General features: G+C 45.4%; 3 protein-coding genes across 3 annotated transcripts in view; all 3 read left to right on the top strand.

Annotated features, from left to right (window-relative positions):
* LOC127585828 (uncharacterized) overlaps positions 1-9,998 on the top strand; it is a 97,536-nt gene extending 87,538 nt beyond the window's left edge. The window contains exons 26-27 of the mRNA XM_052043526.1: positions 2,984-3,099; positions 4,794-9,998. Of these exons, the coding sequence (XP_051899486.1) occupies positions 2,984-3,099; positions 4,794-5,332 (655 nt within the window). The 3' untranslated portion in view covers positions 5,333-9,998. The remainder of the gene's footprint in view (positions 1-2,983; positions 3,100-4,793) is intronic.
* Positions 9,999-13,212: 3,214 nt separating this feature from the next.
* LOC127585998 (heat shock cognate 71 kDa protein-like) lies at positions 13,213-15,180 on the top strand. The gene has a single exon (XM_052043761.1). The coding sequence runs from the start codon at positions 13,258-13,260 to the stop codon at positions 15,178-15,180; it is 1,923 nt and encodes a 640-aa protein (XP_051899721.1). The 5' UTR covers positions 13,213-13,257.
* Positions 15,181-21,120: 5,940 nt separating this feature from the next.
* LOC127585997 (heat shock 70 kDa protein 1-like) lies at positions 21,121-23,450 on the top strand. The gene has a single exon (XM_052043760.1). The coding sequence runs from the start codon at positions 21,223-21,225 to the stop codon at positions 23,143-23,145; it is 1,923 nt and encodes a 640-aa protein (XP_051899720.1). The 5' UTR covers positions 21,121-21,222; the 3' UTR covers positions 23,146-23,450.
* Positions 23,451-26,047: the final 2,597 nt, after the last annotated feature.

Below are 26,047 nucleotides of genomic sequence, written 5' to 3'. Positions count from 1 at the left end.
TGCATCTATGTGCTGGGCCCAGGACAGGTCATCAGAGTTGTTAACACCCAGGAATTTGAAGCTGCTGACTCTCTCCACCTCTGACTCGCTGATGAATTAATTGATTAATCGCAGCAAATTTGACTTTGACCCCCTACTACATCGTAAGGCTGTCAGTGCCAGCAGACCCTTCCAGTAGGTTGCCCAGGGGTGGGGGTGGGGGGGGGGGGGGGTCATTATTGGGTGAAAATAAGCAGAGAGGCTCAGCTGTATTCTCAGACCTTGAAGCAGTCTTGAAATCGAGCTTAATGCCATTCTTTGCCACCTATCCAGGAAGGCCCACCAATAGGTACTTAACTTACTCCAACTGCTAAGAATCCAAAATGGAAATAACACGTTGACAGCACTGGTTAGGTAAGGCAGCACTGTTGTGGAGGGAGGGTGAGAAGCAGGTAAGAACAAGATAAGATGAGGAAGTCTCAAGGCAAGAAATGGAGAACAAAATGGTCAAAAGTGGAGTCTATTGTCATATGCACATCCATGTGTACACAGGTACAATGGAAAACGCAGCAGCATCACAGGCACATGGTATTGGTATATTATTGTCACCTTTACCGAGGTACAGTGAAAAGCTTGTCTTACAAACTGATCGTACAGGTCAATTCATTACACAGTGCAGTTACATTGAGTTAGTACACAGTGCAGTGATGTAGTACAGGCAAAAACAATAGCAGTACAGAGTAAAGTGTCACAGCTACAGAGAAAATGCAGTGCAATAAGGTGCAAGGTCACAACAAGGTAGATGTTGAGGTCATAGTCCATCTCATTGTATAAGGGAACCGTTCAATAGTCTTATCACAGTGGGGTAGAAGCTGTCCTTAAGTCTGCTGGTACGTGCTCTCAGGCTCCTGTATCTTCTACCCAATGGAAGAGGAGAGGAGAAGAATGACCGGGTGGGTGGGGTCTTCGATTATGCTGCTGCTTCACCAAGACAACGAGAGGTAAAGACAGAGTCCAAGGAGGGGAGGCTGGTGTCCGTGATGCGCTGGGCTGTGTCCACAACTCTCTGTAGTTTCTTGCGGTCCTGGGCAGAGCAGTTGCTGTACCAAGCCATGATACAGCCAGATGAGATAAGACAAGAAAAACATAAATTAAACAGTAAAAGTAAAGACAATGAAAGGGACCAAGTGGAATGCTGCCAGAGGGGAAAGCAGGTACCTTTGAGGAGGGTGTTCCAGCAAGGATAGGGGCCGCAAATTAAACCTGGAAACGCAGGCAGAGTATTGCAGGTGCTGGAAGTAACAGCTGAAAGTGCCGGAGATGCCTGACTTGCTGAGTATTTCCTGTTTTTACTAACTTAATAGCTTTCCTCTCCTGTGACCAGTGGTGTGCCACAAGGATCTGTGCTGGGCCTATTGTTGTTCATCATTTATATAAACAATTTGGATGAAAATGTGCATATAGGTGGTATCATAGACAGTGAAGAAGATTTTAAAAAATTACAGGTGGACCGTGATCAGCTTGGTAAGTGGGTTGAGGAATGGAAAATGCCGTTCAATTCAGATGTGTGAAATGTTGCATTTTAGGAAGTCAAACCAGGGTAAAACTTTCTCAGTGAATGGTGGGGCCCTGGGGTGTGTTGTAGAATGGAGGGACCTAGGAGTACAAGTACATAGTTCCCTGAAAGTGGTGTCACAGGTAAACGGTGGTGAAGAAGGTGGTCTCTGGGCTCCTGGGACTCCATTTTTCCCAAGTCTCTTGATTTTTGGCCAACTTTAGTCCAAATGTGTTGGATGATACCACAGTCCCTTTGCTGGAAAAGAGTTGAATTAAAAAGAAAAGTAAATTATTCTGAGCACTTCACTAAAGGAGAGATGGGTTGACAGAAGCTAAAGAAACATTTTCAAAGGGAGCTTGTGATGCATTTTGAAGAAGAAAAATATTAAAAGGTACAGGTTGTTGCAAAACATTAGCTAAAGTATTTGGATAGCACTGTGGGGAAGTGCCAAAGGTGTTGATCTTCGGGTCAGATATTAAGTTAAGGCCCTTTATCTGTGAATATTTGGGCACATTACAGGATGAGCTTCTAGAATCCAGGCCACCATGCTTCTCTCATCCAGTGCAGCCAGAAATGGATCAAGGTTTGTGAGATTGTTAGTCATAGCGTGGAAATGGGTCCTTCAGCCCACCTTGTCCACACTGACCACCGAGCTCCTATCGACAGTATACCCATATATCTCTTGCACCCCCGTCAACTTCACCTGCTGCTATGTACAAACTGAGTGTCACATTTCAAAAATAATCATTTGTAAAGAGTTTTGGGACATTCTGAAGCAAAGGGTGGGGTATAAATGGGGTTTGATCTGGGCTGAGATATTGAAGAAATGCAACCCCTCCCTCTGTTTTACCACAGGTTGGCACAAAATGACTGTGCAGAGGGAAACTATTTGGCCTTGTGTGTCTGTGGTTTGAAAGTGTGCTCCTTCCTAGCTGCCCATAACACTTTTTGTTTCCAGCCCTATAACTTCCACTTTCTCCAGGATCTGTCCATTTCTCCTTCGATCATTGTACTCCTGCAAAACAAAAAATTTCACGACATATGTCGGTGATAATAAACCTGATTCTGAAATTACCTGAGGAAGTCCTGTCCACCACTTACTGAGGAAGTGTTGGTCTCTGACAACTCTTGGAAAATTTCAACCTTCTTTAAGTTTCTGGACACCCTTAAATCCTTTTGTTGATAAATTTCAAATCTCTGACCTCTGGTCACTGACTAACCCACCAGGGGAAATACCCATTCTCATCTGCCAAAGACTTTTATTGTGTTGGAATCCACCTCTGTTCCAAAGAGGACAGCCCTAACTTTTCCAACCTCCTCTCCTAACCAAAATCCCTGTCCCTAGCAGAGCCCTGGTGTTCATGTGATGGATACTTTCTGCAAAGTATTGCACTGTAAATGTTTCACTGCTGGTAAATGGTTCCAACTTTTTATCTTCAAATGTAGAGCAAAAATTTCCGTGCCTCCCTTGGAACACTTTGTTGTGAAGGTGAAGCCAGAGAACTACCTGGGTCCTCTGCAGTACTGGACTTGGAAAAACATGTTCAAGATCTTAGACCCAGGTGAGTCAGTTGGGTAGATATTGGTCTTCAGAAGTAAACATGAAGGGTGTGGGGGTATGGGAGAACAGATCGCACCCTCTTTCTCTTCATCAGCAATCCCCCATTTTGAGGATCTCTGCTGTGGTTCAATGGCTACTCAGAGGCTTTGGTAATCTTAGACTTATCCATAAGATAAGGATGCATGGAGTTTGGGGTAAGGTATCAGCATGGATAGAGGATTGGTTAACCAATAGAAAGCAGAGAGTTGGGATAAATGGATGCTTCTCTGGTGTTACAGTTACAGAGAAAGTGCAGTGCAGGCAGACAATAAGGTGCAAGGCCATAATAAGGTAGATTGTGAGGTCAAGAGGCCATCTCATCATACTAGGGGACCGTTCAATAGTCTGATAACAGCAGGATAGAAGCTGTGAAGCTGTCGAGCCTGGTGATACGAGCTTGCAGGCTTTTGTATCCCCTACCTGATGGGAGAGGGGAGAAGAGAGAATGTCCGGGGTAGGTAGGGTCTTTGATTATGTTGGCTGCTTTACTGAGGCAATGTGAAATGTAGACAAGAGTCCATGAAGGGGGTCCAAGAGAAATGAGATGAGAGAAGTGAAGGTGGATCTGGGGGGAGGTTTGTGTCAGAGGATAGGAATAGAATCTCAAATGCCAGACGTGGAGAGATTTAAACAAGTGGAAATGCTGGAGATGTGTGATTACAAGGTGCAAAGGCTAATTAGGTGAGTGTTCAGTTTGTTGTTGGATGTTGAAAACAATGATGTCCTAAGCTGAGATGCTGTTCCTCGGTCTGACATTGAGCATCACTGCAACACTGCTGGAGGTTGAAGGCACAGGCATCAGAAGGGGATGGGATTAAGTGGGGGTACAGTGGTGCAACTGGTCGACCTGCTGCTACACAGCAACTCTGGTTCTTTCCTCCCCTCCGGTGCTGCCTGTATGGTGATTGCACGCTCTCCCTTTGACTGTTTGGGTTTGCCCCGCGTGCTCTGCCTTTCCTCCCACGTACCAAAGATGAAGATTAGTAGGTTAATTGTCTGCTGTAAGTTACCCATAAGATATAGGAGCAGAATTAGGCCATTCAGCCCAGTGAGTTTGCTCTGCCATTCAGTCATGGCTGACTTTTTTTTTTCAACCCCATTCTCCTGCCTTCTCCCTGTAATCCTTAACCCCCTTACCAATCAAGAACCTGTCAATCTCTGCCTTAAAAACGCCCAATGACTTGGCCTCCACAGGCCTCTGTGGCAATGAATTCCACAGATTCACCACCCTCTGGCTGAAGAGATTCATCCTCAATCTCAGTTCTAAAGAGACGTCCCTTTATTCTGAGGCTGTGCCCTCGGATTCTAGAATCTCCCACTAATGGAAACGCCCTCTCCACGTCCACTCTGTCCAGGCCTTTCAGTATCTAGTGGGTTTCAATGAGATCCCCCTACTGAAGGTGCACAGTGGAATCTTGGGGAAGTTGATGGAGATGTGGGTGAATAGGTGAAAGTATGCAGAGGAATGAATTTGCTTTGTTGCTTGGCATAGACTCAATGGCCAAGGTGCAGGAGGCAGCAACATATGGAAATTTAAGTGACAAGCAATTTAAAGCCAACTGAACAGGGGTCTTCTGAAAAGCGGTCACCGAGTCTGATATTGCTAACTCTTGATCAGTTTATTTATTGTTATGTTCGAATCATTCTTCTCTGCAGGTCTGTCTAACCTGACTTTTGATCCTGACACTGCCTGTTCCCACCTCACCCTCTGTGGGCCAACCAGAGTGAGGTACAACGAGAAGCCCAAGTTGGTTCCTGACATCCCGGAGAGGTTCAATGTTGCCGCCTTCATCCTGGCCACCGAAGGGTTCACAACAGGGAAGCACTACTGGCAAGTGGACATGGGGGATGGGAAGGATTGGAGTCTGGGTGTGGCCAAGGAGTCCATCAACCGAAAGGGTGACATCCGGCAATCTCCCAAATATGGATACTGGTCTGTGTACAGGGATAAGGACAACTTTGGAGCTTTCCTGGTCCACCCTAAAGTGATCGAGGTGAAGGGGATTCCCACCCGGATTGGGGTTTACCTAGACTATGAAGGTGGAAGGGTTTCCTTCTATGACGCAGATGTCTTTTCTCATCTCTTCACTTTCCACACCACCTTCACTGAGAAGGTCTACCCTTTCTTTTACCCTGGCTTGCACGTGACCAAGAGCAACCGTGGGATGCTGAGAATACACCACCTCTACTTGTGAGTGAGCTGCGGATTCCTCAAGGGGACAAATTCAACCTCCAGCTTCCTTAATGCATACTCATTTTGTTTTCTTCTCCTCCTCCCCTGGCCCGATGCTGTATGTCGTATTTCCCCCACCACCCTCCCCTCCCCGATCTCTCCTAAAGCTGCCAATTCCGGTGGAGTTCCACAAGTTGACCAGCCAAGTAGACGAGTCACAAGCTTTGCCTGTGGTTCCAAAGTGTGTCACACAACTAGGAATTGTTGGCTTAAAAGACAGTCAAGCAAAAAAGTCAGCAATAGTGAGCAAGGAGAGGTCTACTCCTAATGTGGTTACGAGCAAGGTAGTGAGAATGGTTTTATCATTTCTGGCAAACCCCCAAGCCAACATTTTGCATTATTGTGCACTTCAATGTTGGAAACGTTGGCCTGGAAGGGAAGACTGACCTTGGTTGCTTATCCTGCCTTTGGATTTGGAGGATTTAAGCCGAGAATTGGTAGTAACCGTCCAGTATTTTGTGGTGCCTACTGTGGGTAGTCCAAATCTCGGAAGGTTATAGGAGGACAGAGTTCACAACTGTCCAGCAGACATGAACTTTGTGCTGGCTATTTTGTCTTCATCCTCTAACACCCTTTTCCTCAGATAGCTAAAGACACAATGAAGATGGTAATGAATTTCAGCATCGATTTCTGCCTTCCCTGAGAATTGGCTCCGAAGATATGGGAAGTGGTCCATGTTTTCCAAGGTCTCATCGCGGGTGTTTATTGTTGGGCAGCGGGGTCACATTCATAGAGAACCTCTGTTTTGTGGAGAATGCAAGGCCCCTCCTGAGTGAACAAGTCAATGCTAATTGCAAATAGGGTGGCAGAGTGTACCACTGTGGTACCCCCTTCATGTTTATGGATTGCACATTGGGTTGTTACATCTTCCATCGTCTCCAGTGTTGCATGTTGCAGAGGTTCATGCTGCCAATCTCAACATAGATCAAAGACCAAGCCAGACAGAGCACAGACATATGCCACTTTAGAGCAGCTGTACTGTGCTGGTGTTTTTGCTCCACACTTGGCCCCCTCCATCCTATCAGCATATTACTCTGTAGTTCCTCAGTCCAAGCATCATCCTTAAATGTATCTTCGCTATTCACCTCACCCTTGATGTAGTGAGCTCTATGTTCTTGTTGCTCTCCAGATCTCTCTTGCCTTTATCGCATTTGAAACACTAAAATCTTGCAATAAACATAAATGATTTGTCCGCTCTAGACACAGGCTAAATCTACCAATATCAGCCTTGTCATTAACCATTGCAAAGCAAGATTTAACATGCAGCTCCAAATCTTTAATACTAATGGAATAGCCTACCTCAGCAGGACCACCCATTAATTCCCTAGCTAAACCTCTTCTCCTTGTATCTTGCTTGCATTACCTTAAATACACTCTTCCTAGCTGCATATCTTTTAATAGCATTAGAGTTAAAACCATTGATCTTTTTGATTCTAAAATTTACCTTACTCCTTTCCCTAAATCTCTTATCGTTTTCCCTATTGGATATTAAAAGGTGGACAGAGAGGGAAGAATTTGGCTGCACTGGTGAATAATTATTGGCTGTAATGCACTTTGTAATATTCTGAAATGGGCTTATGCAAAGCAAATCTTTACACAGTCTGTATGTTTTAACATGGGTATTGCATATAATTGAATAACTTTGACAACATCAGAATTTGGTTACAAAAGCAAAGGAACTTAAAAATTTGAAATAAAAGCAGAAATGCATCTGTAGGAGGTGGGAGAGAAGCTCGAGAGTTGTCTTTTGAGGTTGATGGACATTCATTATGCAATGTCATTGACATTTTTAAAACAAAACTACCAATACATTTCTCTAAACAAACTGGAAGAAATTATACCCAATCTCCACTGCTTCCAATGGGTGAGTTGGGAAAAGTCAGATTGTTTAGTGTATTGGTTGGCTGCTATAATGTGACATCACTGTTGCATTATTTCTGCTGTGTTTAAAAAGCATTCTCTCTGTCTCGTGATGTTACCAAGTTGCATCCTGCTTCAGTTTAACTGGAAGCTGTTGTTCGGTGAAACTCCTGTCACCTCTCAGTACAAATTATAAGCTTCACTCCCACCCAATACTGACCCCAAACATCATATACTTGGAAGTAATTAAAAGGATTTAAGGACACAATTGGACAGAGCTATTTGCTTGTTGCTGGCACTCTGTACACCCAGAGAAGATATGATCCACTACCCACAGTAACTAGTGTCTATCGGACCATAATGGGCCACTTTGTTCATCTGCACTAACAATAATTTCCATTGTTGTCCTAGGGTGGCTGCAGTATGTGACTGCCCAATATAAACGTGAAGATTTTAAATGGTGGTGACCTCTGTTTTTCTTCTTCTGCCTACTATTGGCTCATTTGCTATCAGAAATATTTCGCTGTGAGACCCTGAGGTTTTTACTGTTGAAAAGGTTATAAAAGAGGGACACACAACCTGATCCTTGAAGCTTGGGCAGATTGGCCCAGTTTGTCCTTAAGTCTGATTTGAGGTGAGCAAGTTGGGAGCTTTTTGAGTGAGCCTCTTAGTTCAATTGCCTCTGTTGGTGGACGGATCCGAAATCAGGAACTAACAATCTCTAGAGTGTGGTAGTTATTCAAACCATAGCAGCATGGATGCAGCTCCTCCGCATTGCCAATCCAAGTGATTTAGGTGAAAGAGATGCTTGTTTCTTTAGCTTCTTTCATGACCCCAGGAGTCCTTTAAATTCTTGAAAGCCAATGATATGCTTTATGTTCTTTTATTTATCAATTTTTAGGATCTGGGCACTGCTGGCAAGGCTGGCATATATTGGTAAATTGGTTTATTACGGTGAAAAACTTGTTTTGCATGCCATCCATGCAGATTTCATTACAATGGTGCATTGAGATAGTACGAGGGAAAAACAATAACAATGCAGAATATAGTGTTACAGTTACAGATATTGTCTGCCTGCACTGCACTAAGGTGCAAGGCTATAATGAGGCAGATTGAGGTCAAGAGTCCATTTTATTGTACTAGGGGACCATTCCATAGTCTTATAACAGTGGGATAGAAACTGTCCTTGAGCCTGGTGGTACTTGCTTTCAGGCCTTTGTATCTTCTACCTGATGGGAGGGGGGAGAAGAGAGAATGTCCGGGGTGGGTGGGATATTTGATTACATTGGCTGCTTTAATGAGGCAGCAAGCAGTATAGACAGATTGCTTATTGCAAATTGGACACTGTTGAAGAATGTCATTGCCTTGTAATCACTGTTGCCTATTAATGCACAGCAATCTCCTACAAACAGCAGGGTGCTAATTGCCAGATAATTTATTACAAGTAATGTTGACGGAGGGATAAATATTGACCAGCAGACCGGTGATAACTCCCATGCTCTTGTTCAAAATAGTGCTGTGCTATCACTTGCCTCTACCAGAGAGGCTGATGGGACTTAACATCTCGTTGGAAAGATACCAGACTGGTTCCTCCGCACACTTTTGTATGTATGTACTCAGAAACGATATAGTGCGGAAGGAGACTGTTCTGTGCATCGTGCAATTCTTCCTCTCTCATACCTGCATTTTCTGTCAATTGTCTTAACGCTCTATCTTTCATTTACTGCTGTAAACTTTCATTTACTCTATGTAGTTTTACTGCGTCAAAACTCCTCAAAATTAGAACACCCCTGCTGAATATCATGCAAAAAAAGTGATTAAAATTCATGCAGTAAACTCATTGTTGAATTATGCAGAATAAAAATCTAACCATGTGCATATTGTGGGGCTGCGTCGTGACCAATTGCAGCTGTCAAATCTAGATTGGATTTAATTGTGGCTTAAAGATCTGAGAATGGAGATGATCAGCTATGCTTTATTACTTACTTACAACACTGGTGCAGAAATCTGTAGCTGTATTGTTTTAAATCATTAGGTTGGCATTCCCATTTTAAGTCTGGAAGCTGCTTCAGGGCAAATATAATGGGAATTGTTAGAGCAACATCCAAAGAATTTCTGCTCCCATGTGTGGCAAAAATTTAATAATGCAAGTCAGTCAATCAGCTTTGAAAATATTATTTGAGACGCTTCCAATGATGTGCACTAATTTGGTTGTGATATTTTTAATAGCAGCTTTTTAATTTTTGGGAACGAATCAATCATTTGTTTTATTAAGATATTGTGGAAATATTACTTTTGCAATAAAAGCACAATTGTAAATTATTTTGTTCTAATATTAGTATAGCCCTAACCGGTTGATCGCATATGTGTTTCTTGCCAGGGTTATTTAGAATGTCGCAGTGTTTGTTGTGGGTGGGTGGTTTTGTATTTGAAAGCACCATGCTTTGCTGTATCTAGAGAGTCATTGAGAGACACAGCACATCGAGTCCGCACCATCAACCACCCATCCACACTAATCCTAGGGCCAATTTACAGCAGCAGTTAACCTATCAACCCCCACGTTGTTTTGAATGTGGGAGGAAACTGGAGCACCCAGGGAAAGCCCACGTGGTTACAGGGAGAACGTGCAAGCTCCATATAGACAGTACTGTTGGTCAGGATTGGACCGGGGTCTCTGGCACTGAGGCAACATCTCAACTAGTTGCACCAATGCTGCCCATTCCAGTACTCACTCATGACCTCTGTAATAGGAGACCATTTCAAGTCGATGTACATGGGGAGAGGGTCTGATTTGACCCTCCAACTGGACTCCACCCTAGATTGATTCACCACAGTTAATGATTGTCATTAGTCCTATTAGAAAAGACCACCACACATCAAAGCCAGTTTGACATTCTCCCATCCCACACGCATATACCCCCTTCTGGAACCAGATAATGGCAGTAAACCTGGATGACTTTATTTTGCTCCACTGGCCTCGACTCAGGAAATCGGAAATCAATCGTGGTGCCCAGCTAATCCCGTTAGTATTCAGCGCTCAAACCTCGCACTGGGGTTTTGAGGGGCAGCAGTGAAGTGAGTGACTGGAAAACCTGATGCCCACCAATTTATATGTTTGCTTAGCGCATGTAGGAGTAGAATGCATAGCAATGTTACTGCTCAGAAAGAAGCCACTTGCCCTCTGAGTTTGTGCCATCTCCTAGTAAATTGATTGTACCACTCTTGCTCTGCAGCCACAGAGTTTATTCTCACCTCTCCAATTCCCTTCGAAAGACCTGATTTGATTCTGTTTCTGCTATGGATGGAGAGTTCCGGATCATCATTACTCTACATAAAATAAGTTCTTCCTCGCATCCCTCTTGTACCCTTTGGCACATTCTATACTTGAACAATAGTCATACAGCACGGAAACAGGCCCTTCAGCCCAACTCACCCATGCCGACTGTGTTGCCCAGCAAGCTAGTCCTATCTGCCCGCATTGTGATCTCTAAACTTCTATAAATGTATTTATCTAGATGGCTTTTTAATGTTGCTAATGTGCCCACCTCAACCACTATTTCTGGCAGCTCATTCCAAATACGCACCGCCCTTTGCGTGAAGAAGCTGCCCCTGATGTCCCTTTTAAGTCTCTCGCCTCTGATCTTAAACCTCTGCCCTCTTGTTTTTAGCACCCCGCTTCCTGTGAAAAAGACTATGTGCTTTCACCCTATGCCTCTCGTGATCTTGTACACCTCTATCAGGTCACCCCTCAATCTCCTACGTTCCATGGAATGTAGCTGTTATTGGGAACAAACTCCCTTCATTTACCCTGTCCAAATCAGTCATCACCCTATACATCTCTCAACTGTCTTTGCTACAAAAACATGACCCATCTTTTCCAGTCAAACCATGTGCAATTTTTCCATAAGGAAGTAAAAGTACTGATGATGAAGTGGATTAAGCAGCTGGGAGGGAGATGAATTCTATCCCAGGTTGCTACTGATTCAGATTGGGAGTCTTGAGATCAGCTCAAGGTTACTTTCACTGAAACTAAAATATTTTAAAAATGTAATCAGTTTAAAAAAACATTAAAAATGTTCAATTAGTCAGGCAACATTTTTCACAGAGAGAAACAGTTGAGGTGTCAGCTTGATGACCTTTCAACCTGGAAAGGGCATTTTTAAGTTGCAGAGTTACACTTTTCCAACTCTCAGCCTATTAGCAATTTTAAAAGGAAAAAATTACTCACAGGGAGTGCAGTGATGGTTTGCCTATGTGCCTGTGATGCTGCTGCAAGTAAGTTTTTCATTGCACCTGTGTATGTATACATATACTTGTGCATAGGACAATAAACGCGACTTTGACTTTGCTTTTGATTTTGTCAGACTGGTTCATGTAATAACAGGTATGTCCTATCAGGAGAAACTGAACAGGCTGTGTCTCTATTCTTTACAGTTTAAAGGAACAAGAGGTGACCTCTGATAGATAAAAATTTCTTAAACAGCTTGGCAGGGTAGTTATGAGAGGTTGATTTCTCTGGCTGAGAAGTCTTGAACTAGGGGCTCACAGTCGCAAAATAAGGTCACCTGCAACTGAGATAAGGAGAAATTCCTTCACTTGCAGGGTGGTGAATCTTTGGCCTTCTGTACCCCATAGGGCTGTGGAAGCTTCATCGTTCAAAATGTAGATATTAGAGGAATCAAAGGATGCATTGACAGGACAAAAAAAAATGACATTTACTTACAAGATAAGCCAAGATCTTGTTAAATGGTGGAGTAGGTAGGAGGAACGGAATGACCGATGCTGCTTATCATATGTTTTTCTTATGTCAAAGTCAGGTTTATTGTCATATGTACAGGTACATTTGTGCAATACTTGCAGCAGCATCACAGGCACACAGCATTAGAGACACAACATTCACAAGAAAAACATAAATCATACAAAATTTTACAAGAAAGATCACAGTTAGAACAACAAAAAACAAGGTCCATTGTAGTGCAAAGTGGTCACAGTGTTGCTATACTGAGGTAGTGATTAGTGTTGTGCAGGTTGGTTCAAGAACTAAATAGTTGAAGGGAAGTAGCTGTATTTGAACCTGGTGGTGTGGGACTTCAGGCTTCTGTACTTCCTGCCTGATGGTGGCTACAAGAAGATGGCATGGCCTGGATGGTGGGGATCTTTGATGACAGGTGTTGCCTTCTGACAGTGGCACAAAATGAAAATCAGCCATCATCTCAGGAAGTAGTGAAATAGGGACGAGGGGCCTACTACTGGTTCTTATTGAGTCCAGAAGACTGTAAATGAGATTACGTTGGGATTTGTTGGAACAGTACAGCAGACGCGATGCAAAGAGAGGTGGCAGTGGGACAAAGGATTCAAGTGACTTTTCCCAGTCCTGACGAAAGTTAATTCACCTGAAATAGTAACACTGTCGATATCCACGAAAGCAGCCAGACGTGCTATTTCCAAAAGTCTCTGTTTCCATTTCATATTTCCAATGTCTACACTATTTGGGGAGAAATATATAACTCTTCACTGGTTGAAATGTAATAACACGGTGTCTTTCCTTCTAAATTGATCTGATTAGAGAGGTGCAAAGCAACTGCTGACAGGTAGAGCTGATCAGCAGTTTCCCCCAGTTGCAGCCCTGCTGATCACTGAGTCGCTTGACCCCCATCCTTGTCCCGCACCCTTCCTCTTCTCCTCGGGACCCCCAAGCACCTTCCTACTTGTTATCTTGCTCACCCGCCCTCCTCACTATCTTCTCCGGCTCCCGGCGGCTCGCCGCGCTGCCATTGGCCTTCCCCAAACCTCAGGAATGAACTCAATACCTTGCCTGCTCATTGGCTGCCGCCGTCTGCAATCACAATCAAAGCGCCGCCCACGGCACCACGCTGCCAATATATAAAGCAACGGGGCGGGGGGGCGGGTAACCTACAATCGGTTTAGGGAAGGCGCTATTGAGGAAGATGCACTTCGGAAGCTGAACAATCCACCGCGACAGCTGATGAGACCTAATGTAGGTGACATTAGTTGAGAGAGAGAGAGATGCCTGGATCCAAGGGAACAGCCATCGGCATCGACCTGGGCACCACCTACTCCTGTGTTGGGGTCTTCCAGCATGGCAAGGTGGAGATCATCGCCAATGACCAGGGCAACCGCACCACCCCCAGCTATGTGGCCTTCAACGACACCGAGAGGCTCATCGGCGATGCGGCCAAGAACCAGGTGGCAATGAACACGACCAATACCATTTTCGATGCTAAGAGGCTCATCGGGAGGAGATTCGACGACCCCGTGGTCCAGTCTGACATGAAGCACTGGCCCTTCCAGGTGGTGAGTGACGGAGGGAAGCCCAAGGTGAAGGTGGAGTACAAGGGGGAGAATAAGACCTTTTACCCGGAGGAAATCTCCTCCATGGTGCTGATCAAGATGAAGGAGATTGCTGAGGCTTACCTGGGCTCCACTGTCACCAATGCTGTCATCACTGTGCCGGCTTACTTCAATGACTCCCAACGCCAGGCAACCAAAGATGCTGGTGTGATAGCTGGTCTCAGTGTCCTGCGCATCATCAATGAGCCAACTGCAGCCGCCATTGCCTATGGGCTGGACAAGAAGGCCAAAGGGGAGCGCAATGTGCTCATCTTTGACCTGGGTGGTGGAACCTTCGATGTGTCCATTCTCTCCATCGATGACGGTATCTTTGAGGTGAAATCAACTGCTGGTGATACCCACCTGGGAGGAGAGGACTTTGACAACCGCATGGTCAATCACTTCATTGAGGAGTTCAAGCGTAAATACAAGAAGGACATCAGCCAGAACAAGAGGGCGGTGAGGAGGCTGCGGACAGCCTGTGAGAGAGCAAAGAGAACCCTGTCTTCCAGCACTCAAGCCAATGTTGAGATTGACTCTCTGTCTGAGGGCATTGATTTCTACACCTCGATCACCAGGGCTCGGTTTGAGGAACTGAATTCTGACCTGTTCAGGGGCACTCTGGAACTGGTGGAGAAAGCCCTGAGAGATGCCAAGATGGACAAATCCCAGATCCACGAAATAGTCCTGGTCGGAGGCTCCACCAGAATCCCCAAGATCCAGAAGCTGCTGCAAGATTTCTTCAACGGCAGGGAGCTGAACAAGAGCATCAACCCTGATGAGGCCGTGGCCTACGGGGCTGCTGTCCAAGCGGCGATTCTGATGGGGGACAAGTCGGAGAATGTTCAGGATCTGTTGCTCCTGGATGTTGCTGCTCTGTCATTGGGCCTGGAGACGGCAGGTGGGGTCATGACTGCACTCATCAAGCGTAACACCACCATCCCCACCAAGCAGACCCAGATCTTCAGCACCTACTCTGATAACCAGCCTGGTGTCCTGATTCAGGTGTATGAAGGTGAGAGAGCCATGACCAAGGACAACAATCTTCTGGGCAAGTTTGAGCTGAGTGGCATCCCTCCCGCCCCTCGTGGTGTGCCCCAGATTGAGGTGACCTTTGATATCGATGCCAATGGCATCCTCAATGTTTCTGCTGTTGACAAGAGCACTGGCAGAACAAACAAGATCACCATCACCAATGACAAGGGCAGGCTGAGCAAGGAGGAAATTGACAGAATGGTGCAGGATGCAGAGACATACAAGAATGAGGATGAAATGCAACGGCAGAAGGTTGCAGCCAAGAACTCCCTGGAGTCCTACGCCTTCAACATGAAGGGCTCTGTGGAGGATGTAAATTTAAGGAATAAGATCAGTGAAGAAGACAAGAAGAAGATCATTGACTTGTGCAACCAGACAATCTCATGGTTGGAGAGGAATCAGATGGCAGAGAAGGAGGAGTTTGAGCACAAACAGAAAGAGCTCGAAAAAGTCTGCCATCCCATCATTACCAAACTGTACCAAGGAACAGCCGCAGCAGCTTCCTTTAGCTCCCAGGCTGGACAGGTCAATTCCTCAGGACCAACTATTGAGGAGGTGGATTAAAAGATTGTGTGCATATGAATGTACATAGTGCATACTGAGAACTGACCTTTTGGACTCGAACTTGAGTCATATACACTGTTTATGACTACCTACAGCTGGATTTGTAGACCTTGTCTGGGACAGATACTTTTAGGTTAACATTCAGGACTCAGCAATAAGAGTACAAGTGTGATGGTGGTGCAGTTTTATTTTTAGCTCTCTTAAAGCATATTGATCTTCTTAAATGATGGCTTCAAAGAACAGGTAGCATAGGCAGAAAGTGTTCAGTATCTTGTATTTTCATTTCACTTTGACTATCCGTCTTATTAAGAAATTCATTTTGAAACATTTCATACTTAAATGCTTGAAACATGAACATGCAGTGGACTATTTATTAAAGTATATTTGTGTTTTCTCTAACTTCGGAGTAACTTTTTCAAATTTGTTCTTTCAAACATTAATCAGCATTTCCACACTTTGCCACTGCAAATGTATTTCTCATTTATTTAACACCATCTCCATAGATTAGTTTAATTCTGGTTCAAATACATACTGGTACAAATATTTTGCTTTTTACAATCCAGAAAACCCAATGTGCTTTACAACCATTAAAATTTAATTGATGAAATGCAGCCATAAAAATTGATAATTTAAAATAATTTTCATACAAAAATTATCCTTTTTTTGTTTGCTGCAGGTTAACCATTACTTTGAAAGAAACAAGTCCAAGTACTGCTTTCCATCTCATATATCTCACTACTGTCAGTTTATTTGTACATGTGTAGCTGCACCTTATTGACCACATCCACTTGTCCTGTTTACCCATCACACCTCATGGGATCCTCACGTGGCAGTACAGGTCAATAAGGTTGTTAAAAAGGCATACAAGTTTTTCCTTCATTAGCCAAAGCAATAAACATGAAGAGCAGAGAGGAGATACTAAAAATGTACACACAGTTTACCACAGCTTTGGTACTGCGTACAACTCTGGTCATGTTACAGGAGAGAACTGTTTGCACTGGAGAGGGTGTGGTTGATTTATGAAGATGTTGCCAAGACTGGAAAGTTGTAACTATAAGGAAAGATTGGATAAACAAGGGTTGTTTCCTGTAGAGCGGAGCAAATTGATGGGGCACTTAATTGAGATGTATAAAATTATGAGTGGCCTGGACAGAATAAATAGGTAGGACTTTGTTCCCTTGGCAGAGCAGTCAAAAACCAGGTGGCAAAGATTTAAAGTAATTGGCTGAAAGTGTAGAGAGAGATGAGCAAAATCTTTGAAGCAAGTAGTGGTGAGGGTCTGGAACTCATTGTCAGAAATGATAGCAGTGACAGAAACCCTCATCCCATTGAGACAGTATTTGAGCTACTGAACCCAGGCTGGAAGGTGGATTTGTTTGGGCAATTTTTTCTACTGGCACAAACACAAAGGCTAAATTGCCTCCTTCTGTTGTGGTAGATTCTCTGTGATTCTCTGAGTGCAAGTTGTGTAAACGGTGCAGCTTGTTAATTGTATCAATGCACGTTTAAGTGTGATGTCAATTGTTACAGTTGGACAGCCTCCAGATCGGACAGCAGCATAGAATTGTGTGGTGCTTATTTCAAGGCAAGTGAGGAGCACTAAGGATTCATCACCCAGCATGTGATGGTTAAACATCCTGTTGAAATTACCTATGCTGAGAATTCAGTTAATATGTGATGTTTAGAGAGAAGGGAGCCATCTAATATAACATCTATGTTAGGGTTTGCTCACTGGTAAGTCTGGAATGGTCCATGAATCCATGAACACTACCTCGCTATTCCTCTTTTGGACTATTTATTTATTTTTGTGACTTATAGTGATTTTATGTCTTGCACTGTACTGCTGCCGCAAAACAACACATTTGACAATATATAATAGTGATAATCAACCTGATTTTGATTGATGGAGAGGGTGTGCTTCCCTCCTCTCATACTCCATCTCCCTCTTCAAGGTGCTACTTCAGAATCAGGATTATTATTGCTGTCTTATATGACGTGAAATTTGTTGTTTTGCAGCAGCAATACAGTGCAAAGACATAAAATTACAATAAATAAATGGTGCAAAAACAAAAGGAATAATGAGATAGTGTTTGTGAATTCTTGGACCGTTCAGAAATTGGAGGGAAAGAACGTGTTCCTGAATCATTGAGTTTGGGTCTTCAGGCTCCTGTACCTCCTACCAGATGGTAATAACGAGAAGAGGGCATGTCCCGGATGGTGAGGGCCCCTAATGATGGATGCCGCCTTCTTGAGGCACCGCCTCTTGAAGATGTCCTCGATGGTGGGGAGGGTTGTACCCGTGATGGAGCTGGCAGAGTCTACAACCCTCTGCAGCCTCTTGTGGTCCTGTGCATCGGAGCCTCCACCACCAGGCTGTGATGCAACCAGTCAGAATGCTCTCCACCTTACAATTGTAGAAATTTGCAAGAGTCTTTGGTGACGTACCAAATCTTCTCAAACTCCTAATGAAGTGGAGCTGGTGGCGTGCCTTCTTCGTGATTGCATCCATGTGTTGGGCCCAGGATAGATCCTCCATGATGTTGACACCCAGCAACTTGAAGCTGGTCACCCTTTCCACTGTCTTTTTGTCTACAGCTTAAAAGTGCCGTGATTGAGTATCCGACTTCCCATTCCTGAAGTCCACAATCAATTCCTTGATCTTGCTGATGTTCAGTGAGGCTGTTGTTGCAACACCAACCAGCCGATCGATCCCACTCCTGTACACCTCCTCGTTGCCATCTAAAATTTTACCAACAACAGTAGTGTCATCTGCAAATTTTGTAACAGGTGTTTGAGCTGTGCTTGCCACACAGTCATGAGTGTAGACAGAGTAGAGCAATGGACTATGCAACATCCTTGAGTGTCTCTACTTCAAATTATGTACACATTGTTTCTGAATAGTTTAATCAAGAGTGCTCACATTTAACACATTGCTTCTGGTTCAAGAAGGTCATGACTTTAAGATAAAAACAGAAAATGGTAGAAAAACTCAGCAGGTCAGGCAGCATCTGTGGAAAGAGTAACAATTAGCAGTTCTGATGAAGGGTTCCAGACCTGAACTGTTAACTATTTCTCTTTCCACAGATGCTGCCTGACCTGCTGAGTTTTTCCATTTTCCAGCATCTGCAGTTTCTCATAACTTTAAGAAGCTCCCCAGATATCTTGTCCATTATTCCAGTGCAGCAGCAAGGGAGCACTTTGCTATTGCAGGTATTTGTTTTCTCATTTAAGATACTCAATATGGGCACTTTTAAGCTGTAGACAAAAAAGAAACTCACAACTGACAGACACACACAAAAAGTGCTGGAGTCAATGAAGGGGCTTGAGTCCTGATGAAGGGTCTCGACCCGAAACATCGACTGTCTATTTCCCTCCATAGGTGCTGCCTGACCCACTGAGTTCCTCCAGGATTTTGTGTATGTTACTCCAGATTCCAGAATCTGCAGAATCTCTTGTGTTACAACTGACAGAAGCTAGATTTCACCCCATTGCCCTTCCCAGTGATCTCTGTTCATGCATCTTTGTGGGATCACACTGCCTGTAAATTTGTTGAATTATGATAGTGAATAGACTTCCAAGAATGATATTTCAATTGTACCACTCACAATCTTATAATGTCCTGTTACAGTCATTGGCAACCTTGCCGGTAAATATCCCTCAACTAATATCATTTAAAATGCGATGATTACTGTTTGTGGAACCTTACTTGTGCAGATTGCCTGCCACTTTACAGTAGTTACTACATTTGAAAAATACTTAATTGACTGTGAAGCACTTTAGGATCAATAGGTCGTCCTCAGGTTACCAACGCCCAACTTACAGATACCCATAAATATGAACGAGCTCCCATAATATTATCAAATTCAAAAGTCCGTAGTACATGTATGCATTCATTCCAACGAATGGCAGAACCAGTTTCCTCTTTCCATTTTTAGTAATAGTTCTTTCTTATCAGCCTTGTGCATTTTTGATGCCATTCATTACATACTGTGGAGTATGGTTAACATATCGAGTCATTTTTGTGTATTTTGTGACATGGACAAAATCGACTTAAACAGGTTCTGTTTTTACAAACATCCTTGTTACCAGAGGACATTGTGAAAGAAGCTGCATAAAAGTCATTGATATTTTCTTCCCCCCACATTACCATTGATGGTTTACATCTAATTGGGCAAACACAATTTCTCTGCTGAATAGACACGAGAGATTCTGCAGATGCTGGAATCTGGAGCAACACACACAAAATGCTGGAGGAACTCAGCAGGTCAGGCAGCGTCTATGGAGGGAAATCAACAATCGACCGCAGACCTGATGAATGGTCTCAACCCAAAACGTAGACTGTTTATTTCCATCCATAGACGCTGCCCAACCTGCTGAGTTCCTCCAGCACTTTGTGTGTGTTCTCCGCTGAATATTAGCTTTGGCTTCAGCAGAGTGCAGCCCTGAGAATGAGAAATTTAAAGCAGGTGTTGTGTTCCATTCAAAGTATCCAGGTGCAAAACAACTGCTAAACTGGTAAAATACAGAGCATCTATTCCCGATCTCAATCTGACAAATCTTGCTGAAAACTGCTTGTGTGAGATGAGTGCATCTTCAATGGTGGAAGGGTTCACCGATACAACTATCACTTATGGGAAATGGTCTTTTTTCATGGAATACTGGAATTGAAATGGAAGTGTGGTATTGTCAGAAGTGCCTGCCTCTGGATGAAACATTAACCGAGCACACATTTGGTGTCCCACAACCTTATTTAATAAAAGAAAGGTTTCTACCAGTCCTGACATATTTATCTAAGAACCCATGTCAGTAAAATAAGTTATCTGATTGTGCAACCTTAGTGACCTTTGCAATCAATCTGTGATGTTCCTGGAAGGTTCTAGACTCCTTCTCCCATTCCCACCACTGCCCAACACCACCCCCCCTCCGGACACACAGACACCCCCACCCTGTCACACACCGCAAACCACACAGCCCACACACACTCCAACCCCAGACCCCCTACAGCCCCCCACACACACGCCCAACCCCAGACCCCACCCCCACACCCGAAACACACACCAGCCCCCCCACACACACACCCCCAGCCCCCCCACACAACCCCCCAGCCCCGCCACACACACACAGAGCCCCCCCCACACACACACCCCCAGCCCCCCCCCACACACACACCCCCAGCCCCCCCCCACACACACACCCCCACCCCCCCCCCACACACACACCCCCAGCCCCGCTCCCCCCACACACACACCCCCAGCCCCCCCCCACACACACACCCCCAGCCCCGCTCCCCGCACGCACACACACCCCCAGCCCCCCACACACACACCCCAGCCCCCCCAAACACACCCCCCACCCCACACACATCCCCCCCACCCCAGAACTGAGGGGCCAAAGTGCAGAGTCCATGGGCAGCCTCTGCATTCCTCCATCCCAGTGCCTCCTGCCCACCCTCCTTCACAAAGCCACGCATCCCCCCGCCCTCCATCACCGCCACCCCGCTACCAACTTTCTGCCACTTTCCAGAAGTTTCTCTCCAGCGCCCGCCGCCTCCAGAAGCCTCGACCAATCACCGCCTCGCCATCGGCCGCCACCGCAGAACCTTCCCGGACCTTCGGCGATGAGCTCACCACCCTATCCTCCCCCGATGCTCTCCTATTGGCTGAGCTCGCCGTCAGTCACGGTGGCTTCCAGAAGGTTGGGCTCGGGCCGCGCTGCCATTGGCTGCCCGGCGGAGTGTCCGCCCATCCATCGGCGGCGAGCTCCTTGGCTGAGGCTGCCGCCCATCAGCGTCGCTTCCAGAATCTTTCCGATGTCGCGGCGTTGCCCCGACTGCCGCGCTTCTCATTGGTCAAAGCCCCAGTCAATCAAGCCTTGAGCGCCGCCCACGCCTGGGCGCTGAGTATATATAAAGAGCCAGCGGGGAACGGTGCGGCAGTTTCAAGCGACTTGAAGAAGAGCAGCGGGCACTTCGAGTAGTGGAGTCCGAAGACTCGCTTGTGACAGCGGACAAGACTCTTAAGCGACGTTGGTAGAGAGACAGAGATGCCTGGATCCAAGGGAACAGCCATCGGCATCGACCTGGGCACCACCTACTCCTGTGTTGGGGTCTTCCAGCATAGCAAGGTGGAGATCATCGCCAATGACCAGGGCAACCGCACCACCCCCAGCTATGTGGCCTTCAACGACACCGAGAGGCTCATCGGCGATGCGGCCAAGAACCAGGTGGCTCTGAACCCATCCAACACCGTCTTTGATGCCAAGAGGCTCATCGGGAGGAGGTTTGATGACCCAACGGTGCAGTCTGACATGAAGCACTGGCCCTTCCAGGTGGTGAGCGACGGAGGGAAGCCCAAGGTGAAGGTGGAGTACAAGGGGGAGAATAAGACCTTTTATCCAGAGGAAATCTCCTCCATGGTGCTGACCAAGATGAAGGAGATTGCTGAGGCTTACCTGGGCTCCACTGTCACCAATGCTGTCATCACTGTGCCGGCTTACTTCAATGACTCCCAACGCCAGGCAACCAAAGATGCTGGTGTGATAGCTGGTCTCAATGTCCTGCGTGTCATCAATGAGCCAACTGCAGCTGCCATTGCCTATGGGCTGGACAAGAAGGGCAAAGGGGAGCGCAATGTTCTTATCTTTGACCTGGGTGGTGGAACCTTTGATGTGTCCATTCTCTCCATCGATGATGGTATCTTTGAGGTGAAATCAACGGCTGGTGATACCCACCTGGGAGGAGAGGACTTTGACAACCGCATGGTCAATCACTTCATTGAGGAGTTCAAGCGTAAATACAAGAAGGACATCAGCCAGAACAAGAGGGCGGTGAGGAGGCTGCGGACAGCCTGTGAGAGAGCAAAGAGAACCCTGTCTTCCAGCACCCAAGCCAGTATTGAGATTGACTCTCTATTTGAGGGCATTGATTTTTACACCTCGATCACCAGGGCTCGGTTTGAGGAACTGAACTCTGACCTGTTCAGGGGTACTCTGGAACCAGTGGAGAAAGCCCTGAGAGATGCCAAGATGGACAAATCCCAGATCCACGAAATAGTCCTGGTCGGAGGCTCCACCAGAATCCCCAAGATCCAGAAGCTGCTGCAAGATTTCTTCAATGGCAGGGAGCTGAACAAGAGCATCAACCCTGATGAGGCTGTGGCCTATGGGGCTGCTGTCCAAGCGGCGATTCTGATGGGGGACAAGTCGGAGAATGTTCAGGATCTGCTGCTCCTGGATGTTGCTGCTCTGTCATTGGGCCTGGAGACGGCAGGTGGGGTCATGACCGCACTTATCAAGCGTAACACCACCATCCCCACCAAGCAGACCCAGATCTTCAGCACCTACTCTGATAACCAGCCTGGTGTCCTGATTCAGGTGTATGAAGGTGAGAGAGCCATGACCAAGGACAACAATCTTCTGGGCAAGTTTGAGCTGAGTGGCATCCCTCCTGCCCCTCGTGGTGTGCCCCAGATTGAGGTGACCTTTGATATCGATGCCAATGGCATCCTCAATGTTTCTGCTGTTGACAAGAGCACTGGCAGAACAAACAAGATCACCATCACCAACGACAAGGGCAGGTTGAGCAAGGAGGAAATTGACAGAATGGTGCAGGATGCAGAGAAGTACAAGAATGAGGATGAAATGCAGCGGCAGAAGGTTGCAGCCAAGAACTCCTTGGAGTCCTACGCCTTCAACATGAAGGGCTCTATGGAGGATGAGAAGGTGGCTGGTAAGATCAGTGAAGAAGACAAGAAGAAGGTCATTGACCTGTGCAACCAGACAATCTCATGGTTGGAGAAGAATCAGATGGCGGAGAAGGAGGAGTTTGAGCACAAGCAGAAAGAGCTGGAAAATCTCTGCAATCCCATCATTGCCAAACTGTACCAAGGAGCAGCCCCAGGGGAATCCTGCAGGGCACAGGCTGGAAGTGCCACTTCCTCAGGACCAACTATTGAGGAGGTGGATTAAAAGCAATGAAGATTAAGAGTGCAACCTGTCACATCTGGTTTAAGATGCACTGTTCACAATAGCCTTGACCTGATTGCACTGATAAGTTTTGCCGGGTGATTGTACTTGTTCTTTGGTAAATGTTGTTAATTTGCTATCTTACTGAATCCTCTTGGTGTTTTTAGTATTTTTTTGTATGTTGCCTTGTATAAATGATTTTATTGATGTTTAGTACTGATGGTTATACTTGCAGACCTTTTCACAGTAAGGCTCTTTGTTAAAACATTTTTCATTTTATTTAAGATGGCTTTTTATCAATAAATCAGTTTTTTTGAAGTTCCTTTTCTGAAGCCTTGTTCCTACTTTGTCACGTTATTCTTTTCACTATTTCTCCTGGGATTTTAAAAAGTGCAGCCAGTGAATTGTCTGTAGCTGTTGACTTTTAAGAAAACTATAATTTTAAATTTATTCATTGGCAAAACAATATAAAAACTGTTTTGCATTCAAATTGCAGCAAGTAATGTTAGCGCTTGTCAGCTGAATAGAATGTCAATATCCTGTATCTGTACACAAGTGAATCTTCCCCACTATATGACAGGTGTCTCCAATCTTTTGCTTTTTAACCCAGATTTTGTTAAACCATGTGGTTCCTGGAGACCAGCTGTTTGATCCCATGGAATTCTCTTCACCTCTAACTTAAGACCTACCTCAAACAAGATCTCCCTTGGTACTGGAGGTGCCACGGTTAACTCTGAGCTCACTTGGTTCTTACTTGAGTTGGAAAGAGGGAATTCTATAGTGAATAATCAAAAGAAAGAGGGGAGATGGCCAGTATAAAAAGGTGGAGCAAGAGCTGGTAGGTGATGGGTAGATCCAGGTGAGGGGTGGCCGGGGGGGTGACAGGCAGGTGAGGGAGGGTTAAGAGTGGAAATCGTCAGTAGCTGGGAGGTGATAAGTGGAAAGGACAGAGGGCTGCACATGGAATCTGACAGAGGGAGCATGGAATAAAGAGAGGGAGGTGGGGATGGGAACCAGTAGGAGGGGTGGGTGGGTGATGGGCAGATGGAGAGGATTGGGGAGGGGACTAAAAGGGTGTAGAGTGCCAGGTGGATCAGGAGGAGAGAGAAAAGGGACAAGGAAACCCGTTAACGGAAGTCTGTGAATTCGATGTTCACACCACCAGGTTGAAGACTACCCAGGCAGAATATGAGGTGCTGTTTCCTTGTGTTCGGGGCTGGTTCTAGGGAATGTAGGACCTGGTACAGACCAAACACCTTCAGTGCAGGGACCAATATCCCAGTGGATAGGTTGTTTGCTCAGTTTTGGGAGGGTTTAAACTAGCTTGACCAGTGGATGGGAAGCTGAGCAAAGATTCAGAAAAGGAAGAAAAGCAGAACTGAAAATGGAAGGCAGAGAACACAAAGGTAAAGAAAAGATTTTCAACAAAGAGAAATTTGGCTGTGCGTAATGGTATATATCTAAATGAAGTGAGTATAGTGACTGAGGGCAGATGAGTTCAAGGTATTGATTGGTACGTGGGAGCATGAAATATTGTTACTGAGACATGGCTTACAAAGGGAAAGATTGAAACTTAACGTTGCTTGTTGCAGGGCTTTCAGAAGTGAAAGATGGTGTGCTGATATTGATTCAACATCCATGGAATATAACTGGTTTATTATTGTCATATGTACTGAGGTACAGTGAAAAACTTTTTCGCATGCCATCCTTGCAGATCATTACAACAGTGCATTGAGGTAGTATGAGGGAAAGCCAAGAACAGAATGCAGGATAGTGTTAGAATGCAGAATATATTGGCATGGTACCTCAACTTGCAGAGCTGCGGACTCACAGCTCCAGTGATTTGAATTCAATTGTGACCTCTGGTGCTGTCTGTGGAGTTTGTGTGTTCTCCCTGTAACTGCATGGGTTTCCTTCCACATCCCAAAGACAAGGTTTGGTTGAGACGTAGGAGCAGAATTAGGCCCGCCAGCCCATTTGATCGTGGCTGATTTATTTTTCCCTCTCAACCCCATTGTCCTGCTTTCTCCCTGTAACCTTTGACACCCTTACTAATTAAGAACCTATCAACCTACACTAAATATACCCAATGACTTGGCCTCCACAGCTGTCTGTGGTAACAAATTCCACAGATTCACCACTCGCTGGCTAAAGAAATTCCTCCTCATCTCTGTTCTAAAGGGATGTCCTTCTATTCTGAGGCTGTGCCCTCTGGTCCTAGACTCTGCCACTACTGGAAACATCCTCTCCATGTCCACTTGATCCAGGCCTTTTAATTTTTGGTAGGTTTCAACGAGATCCTCCCTCATACTTCTAAACTCCAGCGAATACAGGCCCAGAGCCATCAAATGCTCCTCATGCATTAACCCTTTCATTCCTGGGATCATTCTCATAAAACTCCTCTGGACCGTCTCCAATACCAGCACATCCTTCCTTAACTATGGGGCCCAAAAATACTTGCAATACTCCAAATGTGGTCTGACCAATGCCTTATAAAGCCTTAGCATTACATCCTTGCTCTTATATTCTAGTCCTCTCGAAATGAATGCTAACATTGAATTTGCCTTCCTTACTAACTCAACCTGCAAGTTAACCTTCAGGGAATCCTGCACTACGACTCCCAAGTCCCTTTGCACCTCAGATTTCTGAATTATCTCCCCATTTGAAAATATTCTACGCTGTTATTCCTTCCATCAAAGTGCATGACCATACACTTCCCTACGCTGTATTCCATCGGCCACTTTGCCCATTCTCCCAACCTGTCCAAGTCCTTCTGCAGACTCCCTGCTTCCTCAACACTACCTGCCCCTCCACCTATCTTTGTATCACCCACAAACTTGGTCATAAAGCCATCAATTCTGTCATCCAGATCATTGACGTATAACGTGAAAGTAGTGGACCCAAC

The sequence above is a fragment of the Pristis pectinata genome, chromosome 34, assembly GCF_009764475.1.
Source record: "Pristis pectinata isolate sPriPec2 chromosome 34, sPriPec2.1.pri, whole genome shotgun sequence".
NCBI lineage: Eukaryota > Metazoa > Chordata > Chondrichthyes > Rhinopristiformes > Pristidae > Pristis > Pristis pectinata.
Note: the sequence above shows the minus strand (reverse complement) of the source record. Positions and strands in the feature narration are given on the sequence as shown.